General features: G+C 49.9%; 2 protein-coding genes across 3 annotated transcripts in view; one reads left to right on the top strand and one right to left on the bottom strand.

Moving 5' to 3' along the window:
- The window catches only part of LOC113204065 (sorbin and SH3 domain-containing protein 1), a gene marked incomplete in the record, with an annotated part of 111,520 nt that overhangs the window by 90,473 nt on the left and 13,347 nt on the right, over positions 1-7,700 (bottom strand). Inside the window, 2 exon segments of the mRNA XM_052275827.1 lie at positions 499-650; positions 7,007-7,388. Of these exon segments, the coding sequence (XP_052131787.1) occupies positions 499-650; positions 7,007-7,102 (248 nt within the window).
- LOC127751777 (uncharacterized) lies at positions 3,025-6,022 on the top strand. 2 transcript variants are annotated; one of them, XM_052275835.1, is made up of 6 exons: positions 3,025-3,211; positions 3,478-3,565; positions 3,680-3,844; positions 4,952-5,116; positions 5,265-5,459; positions 5,810-6,022. In XM_052275835.1, the coding sequence occupies exons 1-5, from the start codon at positions 3,150-3,152 to the stop codon at positions 5,418-5,420; spliced, it is 636 nt and encodes a 211-aa protein (XP_052131795.1). In that variant the 5' UTR covers positions 3,025-3,149; the 3' UTR covers positions 5,421-5,459; positions 5,810-6,022. The 2 variants fall into 2 exon arrangements, with proteins under 2 accessions (XP_052131795.1, XP_052131798.1); XM_052275838.1 differs by having other exon boundaries at positions 5,265-5,463.

The following is a 7,700-nucleotide window of genomic DNA, read 5'->3' as shown; positions in this document are numbered from 1 at the left end:
CCCCCCCCTCTCTCTCTCTCTCTCTGTCTCTTTCTCTCTAGCTCTCACTCTGCCGTTTCCCTCACTAGCTCGCACACATTTCAGAAGCTGTCTATATCGGGCTAAACACTGTGACCTGCTGGCCGGCGGGCAGCCCCCCGGCGCAACCAATTGCGCTAACAGCACGGCCCCTGAGCACGCGAGCCACGCGGTGCAGCGCAGCGAAGCGCCGGGAGGGGGGGGGGGGGGGGGGCAGCATGAGGAAGGCGTCGCGATCACGCCGTTTAAAAAGACGTTAGAACGATGGGGTCTCGTCGTGACCATATCGTGACCACGTCGTGACCACGGCAGGACCAACGTCGCAAGCAAGCACCTGACGACCTCCTCACTAACCACCCCTCGTGCCCAAGTCGTTGACGCGGTCGCGACAACCGTCACCGTCGTGTCCAGTGACCAACGTTGTGACCTCGTCGCGAGGGGTCCCCCACTTCCAAAATAGGTGTACAACTGGATACTCACCCGTTGAGCCCCAGGCGGAGCGCGGGCCCGCCCGCGCGCAGCAGCTGGTGCGCGTCGGCGTTGGTCATGGCGGCCGTCGCCTTCCCGTCGATCGAGGAGATGATGTCCCCCTCCCGGACGCCCTGGGCGGTGGCTCGGCTGCCGGGGTTGACCTGCATGGGCAGGGCGTAAAACAATAAGAATGACGACACAAAACAAAACAAAACTGCACTGCACTACATCATTGATCTCCGGGGGGATGGAGAAAAATAGAAAACCGACAGGGCTATCGTCTTGCACATACACTGAACCCTGGTGCATTTTGCTGTGCAAAAACATAGTATGGCGTGCTGTCATAAGTATGCGCAATTTTTATGCCATAATTATGCACAAATTGAACATGTCTATGCACGAATTGTCCATAATTATGCATGAAATAAACTTAAGTTTAAGCCACAGTTATGGCTTAATAATCACTGATAAATAAAGTGTTCAATAAGGGATCGTCCTGAGAGTACGTCCGTTTCTCTCAAAAATCATTCTGCAAACTACAGAAGCTCGGCGCCTGCAAAACTCGATGTAGGCCACCCCGCAATACAGGCATGCACGGCATGCAAGATTGTGCCTACCCATCAGGCGCCATGAGAGCTTGCATTCGTCACGGCGAATGACGGACGTACTTTCTGGATGATCCGTAACTGGCGTGCACATGCACGTGCTCAACTCTATACACTTTTAAGTGTTTCACAGGACATTTGAATACTTCGAAGTGTTTAACAAAAATTTCACACCTTAATGTGTCCAACCCTGATGTTGAACGCTTTTTAAGTGTTCAACTTTCCAGTTAAACACTTTATAATATTCAAATACCCAGTCAAACACTTGAAAGTGTGCAACATAGTGTTGAGCACGTGCATTGCGCACGCCAGTTGAACACTTTATAAGTGTATACTCCATGTTTATGCACAACAAAATGCAGAAGAGGGCTTAGTGCCTGTCATACCGTGCGGAACCGGCGGAACTTGAGCATTTTTCAGGCGATTGAAAATGAGGCAAACCCGCAACGCTGTCGTGGGGCCACATCGCATAGACTGAAGATTATCCTGCGTGCGACAGTGGTCGGCGGTGATCCCCCTCCCCCTCTTCTTCCCTCTATCCCCTCAGGGGGCGCCCCCAGGGGCTCGGGGAAAACGCCCCCCTCAGATAAGCCGGGGTATCGACGACCGGGAAAAACTTTACGCTGGGTGTTGCACGTACAAAAAATATGAGCAGCGTGTGGCATAACTGACGTGAGCGACACCATATTTATTTTTATTTTTTTTTATTTTCACTGTACATGGCAAATGGTGAAAAAATGGATTTAAACGAAGGGTCAGTTGGGAGGTGGCGTAATTACATTCAACGGCACTCAAAAGCCGCAGATATCAAGCCCAGAATCATTCCTGCCATTTTCTTGAACACTGTTTTCGTTTTTTGTCAAAGGAAAGACAGTTTTCTCGCGAATAAAGAATAATAATAAAGCGTGTGAGTAGGTACGCCACGAGCGCTATACCCCCACGCGCTATGGAGCGCGGTGGGGGGTATCGCCTGTGCGCAGGGAGTATAGCGCCCCGCGCGCACAGCACCCTCAAACTGCTATAGAGGTGACATCACCGCCAGCGGGCGGGGGCGCCAAGCGCGGCGGCCGCGGGGGTGCACGGCAACATGCAGCTGGGGCCAGAGGCGTCTGTAACCCGACTTAGATAGCGTTTCATAGTTATGCGGGCAAAATATGGAAGACGGTAGGTATACAGTGTAAGTTTAGAATGCATTAAAAATTTGCGGTGGACGACACATTTTTTTTGGCAAATGATACCTTAAAATTTTTTAATAATTATAAAGAATACATAAGTAACTTGAAGGTGTCAGCTATAGCTTTAACTCTCGATAAGCAGGCAAGAGAACTAAAGGACAATAAACCAGAGGTCATTCTTTTAGTGCGCTGGGGGGAATGGTGTCCGAGTGAGTGTCGCACCAGGCCCCTTCCTTGCCCTGCCCAACAATAGTGCGCCAGTCAGACCCGTCAGACCTCACCTCTTCCCCTCCCAACAATGCTGGACCAACGGCCGCTTTGCCCACCCGACCCGCGCGCCCGCCCCCTATCGCTTCAGCTACACGCCACTAGTCCGCCAAATTGCAAGATTTCAGCAGACTGCAAGAAACAAGCAGTCATAAAACAAATGACAGCTAAATTTATAATAGAATATTAGAACTCAAACCTGCTGTCCTTAAATGTGTATCATCTGCTTTCGAGATCGATTCTTGATTGAGATTTTTAAACCGGCATTGTTTGTCCTTTTCAAGTTTTCCCTGCTCACATGCCCGTACTGTTACCGCCTCCTTTGTCACAGCCTTGCAACGCAACTGTCCTGATTAACAATCGCACTGCACTTCCTCTACCGCTGGTACTCGCGTGTGCTCCTTGATAATATGATATCAAGTCGCTACATCGCGTATCCCAGTGAGCATGCCGTGCTACAGCAATATGTTTGGGCCCTTTGCGCTTTACACGCCAATATACCATGCAGGCCGATACGAGCCGAGGGGCGGGCGGTGTCCTCAGTCAGGGCGCCTTGTGAACGGGGCTCGGCCACCACCTCACCGGACACCGCGTCAACTCATGGCAGCTGCACATGGGTTATAAGTTTCAGAGCAGGGGACATGAGGGCGAGGGCGCCAGCTTCAACCTGCTCGGGTCGGTTTCCTTTCAATTAGGGCCACTTAACTGCTCTCTAGCTCTCCGATATCACTGAAAGCTGGTTTCATGTTCGAAACTAGCCCTGATACAGTTGTTTCCTCGCTCTATCTTTGGTCTCTTCGAACAATTGTAGAGAGGAGCCTTGAAAGAACACTTACTCTATGAGAGGCAAGGGGAATAACCTACACGATGACTCAAATAGAGCGAGGTAATTACTGATCTCACTACGCTAAAAGAAAGATGCCTGATGCCAGTATTTGTAGTATCTCTAGGTCCAGGATGTCATTGATACTCGTGACAGCACTGCTGTACCAGAGGGGTATCCACGGCAAAGCGTTCAACTCCATCTTTGTAAGTAGTTAGCACATTTCTTGAAACGTCTGTTTAAAATTTGGAGGTTATAGCACACGGCGTGTAACGTGTAACGTTTTTCTTAGCGGCGTTCTCTCTCTCATTTTCGAATAGGGCCCTTACACTGCCTACACCGAGCGGTTTTACAATGGTGAACACGACAACCTTTCCTGCAGGTGGTATTTGCGGGCCACTCATTTCAATCCACTCAAGCCAAGAGAAGTTCAACTTTTGACCGGTAACGTGACGATTGATGAAGTTATCGATGACAGATGCGGGGTAAGAGACAATCTTTTATGCCTATTTAATGAAAAAATACACCGAACAGACCTGCATCAATAGGACCGGCACCCGAAGAACTTGTAATCATCAAGACGATACTACAAAACCCAACACAGCCAGTAAATTATGCTGGAACAAAAATTAAATTTTGCCAAATACGTAATTTAAATGCTCTGAAAACAAGAATTGTTCAAATTTCAAATGAATGGACTGTGGTACACATGCCAAGTCTGCGCAGGGGGCAGCCCGTCGGCCCGTCCATCCAGAGGCTGGACTTGGCTCAGGAGGTTGAGCGGCAATAGGAGGGTGATCCCAAGCTAACGCGGAGATAAAAGAGAACAAACTCGACAGTTTGTTTTCTTTGAGCCAGTATGAGAAATTATCATGGTGGTTTGGCCCAATTCTAAACTCGCAAATATGGAAGGGCGCTCCAAATAACTTATATGCAGTTTCTCATATCTAAAAGACGGTGAAGGCACGAGATCACAGAGATAATCAGAGCCATTACAGTTACAGCAAAATATAAGTAAGTTTGTTTTGTTCTTACTTCCGTTTTGGATAGCGTGGAACACCATGGTGCAGCATTTGGGGGGAATCTATATCAAACATCAAACGGTGGAGGTAGACACAGACACAGGGTACTGAATAAAGGTGGCCCTCCAATGAAACCTATACGTATCATTTCAGTGTGACTGATGCAGCCTGTGTCTGCTAAATCGGCGCGTCCGTGCAACAATATCCTATCTGTTTCGCTGCCCCAAAATACTATAAAGATTAGCCCGTTTTTCGCCGCCCTCGGCGCTGTCTTTTCATTGTAGGTCTGATAATATTGACAGTAGAAAAAAAGAAAAATTGCTGCGTATTCCTTAAAGATCAAGAAACAAATAGGTCAGTCACACATGTTCATATTTGTGAAAATGTATTTACTGCATTTCTAAACCCAGGCTGCACAAAAAACAGCAAAATCTGAAATGATGGGTGATGGGTTCCAGGTTTCGTTGGAGGGCCACCTTAAAAGTCGTTCAAACGTCAGACGTTGGCAAAAGGCGGGATTGATTGAAACGGTAACATTTCCCTAAAAAAATTCATCTTTATTATTGACAGATTAAAGGGGTTCTAGATGTTCGGTCAAATAACCAATGGAAGGAAAACGCCTTTGTCTTTTATTATAAATCGAATGCATGCCAGAAAGTAAAAGAAAACATACCTGGCTTTTACAACCTTTTTTTCAAGAAGAGTGAAATTAAAGGCACTTGTGCCTTAAAACCCGTAAGTACTTACACTGCAAATATGCTCACGGTATAGTGTTCGGGTTTACATTATTCTTAGAAACACGGTTGTTAAATAATGAAGACTGTTGTGTCTTCAAACGCAAAAGGATTATAAATGTAAAACCTGTTATCACTTCTGTTTACAGGGAGTGTATGAGGTCAATAACGCCCCAGCTGAATGGTCTTTTCCAAATGTTCCAACCATGCCCTATGGACAATATAGGTTCAGAGTCTTGGCGAACAAATTTGATCGCCTCATCTCAAACCTTGTGGTAGACTGTAGAGTTGTTCCTAAACATTAGTAACCATGTCTAAAGTACTGCAAGTACACCAACTGTAGAGTAGGTATACAAAGGAACACGATTGTCGTTCTTATTGTACACTGTGAAAAATGTCGTAAGTATACGATATATTTTGCAATTAATATTTACAAAACTTCTTGTAAATTTATGACAACTCAAACCAGCTTGTCGATGAATTCCAAGACGATACATAGTGACTGCAATGTATTGTAAATTGACAGCACGCTTCTAAGAAAATTTTCCCGTAAAACCTCTACAACTATTATTTTTCACAGTGTACTGCCCGTAGGATTTCACGTTAAATAAGCGTGTCCCTCAAAAATGTGTACCTTACCCAGTGCCGGTTTGATAGGCAGTACTCTAGCTTAAATTGATTTTCCGGTTTTTAGCTGCGTGCAGAATTCAAATCTTCGCTCGGACATTGAACCAAAAGGAAACATTCACCAAATGACCGCAAGAAAAACTTTCTTCCCAACTGGATGAAGGGCACGGGCGACTGGAGCTTCTTTGAAGGGGGGGGGGGGGCAGGGGGTAGAAAGAGGTACTACTCCCACCACTCCCGACAGCTGCAGAGCGACCACGACCCTGAACCCGCAGTAGTGGCTGCGGGCTGCCTAGCTCAGACGGGACCGGAGGGGGGAGAGAGGGGGGGGGGTGAGTAGGGGGGTGAGTAGGAAGGGTGGCGAGAACGAAACCACTCACAGATAATTGCGGTCACCAAGCAAACGTGTACCTTGTCCTACAGGGTAAAACAGGCCACTGTAAAACGGGAAAGCTATCATGTAATACGTAAAAATAAAGAAACTTTTAAAATAAACTGTTTAAAAAATATCATTTTTTTTCTGAAAATGAGAAGCAAGTGGTTTATGCGTTTAAGGAAATCCTTTCCGAGCGCCGCCACAACTCGGTGCCGCCGCCTCCCCGTCGTCGTGCTCGAGAGGTTCGCGATGTCGGGTGTGCCGGTTGGACCGCGGCCAGAGGGCGGTATGCAGATGGAGAGCACCGCGCGACACGGGAACGTTTCACGGTCAGAAATATAACGGGAAAAACGCGCGCGCGCCGGCCCGCGCGTCACATATCTCTGCCCACGGCGGCGCGGGAAGGTTCAAACACGAGGCGCCAAGCGGGGACTTTGTGGTGTTGTTGTTGTTTTCATCGCAGTTTAGTCCAAGAATATCATCAATCCTCGCCAACAAGGGGGTAGCCCCCCCCCCCCCCCCAAGCAAACCGCACCGCCGGGATGAGGGACGCGAAAACCGCATTACAGTGACCACAACACGCGCGGAGAGCCAGGACGGCTCACACAACTCCTTGAGGCAGCAGCGCACGGGAAGCGGCGGACGCGGCGCAAGGGGGTGCTACAACGGGGCGCTCCAGTGGGGGCCGAGGGGTTGCTCTTGGGGGAGAACGACAGAGGGTAAACACGAGTGAATAGCTCACCGTGCATCATCTGAGGATTATATAACCGGGGATGCATGAACTGAGGGGCGGACGGTGGGGCTACGGGTGGAAAGTACCGGAGGTGGTACCCACTAGGGTGGTACGGGGTGTTTTCGGGGTATGGACCTCCATGCGGTTCTACTCACCCTGGATATCTTGAGCGGCTGTCCCTGATCGGCGCCGCCGTGCATTCGGAAGCCCCAGGGCGGGCCACCCTCCAGCAGCACCTCCCTGGCCGTCATGGTGACGCCGTCACCCGTCGTCGTCGTCGTTGTCGTGGTCGTGTTCGTCGAGGTCGTCCTCGTGGGCCCGTCGGCGGCTGGTGCGCGACGTCGTGGGCCGCCAGCAGTCGCCGGCCCGCCGAGTGCGGACGGTCTGGGAGCCGGCGGGGGGCTGCTGCCAGGGGGCTGCTGCTGGCTCTAGCAGCGCGCCGCCGCCCCCGGGACCGCAGGAGCCGCCCCCCGGGCTGCCCGCCTGGCGAGCGCGCCGGCCCGGGCTTCGCTGCGGCGGCATTGGCACGGCGCGCGCCTGCGGACAGAGCAATGGCAAGAGCATGAGGAGCCGCCGTCGTCATGGTGATCCGGGAAGTGATAAGCTGACCCGAAAAGTAGTCCGGAAGGTACTCCGGAAGGTGATACGAAAGAAAATCCGGAGGGTACTCCGGGTTGTATTCGAAAAGTGTGCATCGGAAAGTGTGAGATGCCTTACTCTGCGGCTGCCACCTCCAGGGTCACTACCCCCACCCCACTACTCGGGTTGGGAGCCCTGGAAATTTTCCGGAAAATTTCCGGAAAATTTAATTTTTATCTCCGGGAAAAATGGAAAATTTAATTTTAATCT

Source organism: Frankliniella occidentalis, unplaced genomic scaffold, assembly GCF_000697945.3.
Source record: "Frankliniella occidentalis isolate FOCC.00 unplaced genomic scaffold, Focc_3.1 Scaffold9, whole genome shotgun sequence".
NCBI classification, from domain to species: Eukaryota; Metazoa; Arthropoda; class Insecta; order Thysanoptera; family Thripidae; genus Frankliniella; species Frankliniella occidentalis.
The sequence above is the reverse complement of the archived record's forward strand: the minus strand, read 5'-3'. Positions and strand labels throughout refer to the sequence as shown.

What these genes read in the sequence shown, in the direction of transcription:
- LOC127751777 (XM_052275835.1), top strand. Translation starts at nt 3,150, where the DNA reads ATGGGTTATAAGTTTCAGAGCAGGGGACATGAGGGCGAGGGCGCCAGC. An exon ending in TTATCGATGACAGATGCGGG is followed by an intron (nt 3,845 to 4,951) that starts GTAAGAGACAAT and finishes TATTATTGACAG; the next exon opens with ATTAAAGGGGTTCTAGATGT. An exon ending in GCACTTGTGCCTTAAAACCC is followed by an intron (nt 5,117 to 5,264) that starts GTAAGTACTTAC and finishes TTCTGTTTACAG; the next exon opens with GGAGTGTATGAGGTCAATAA.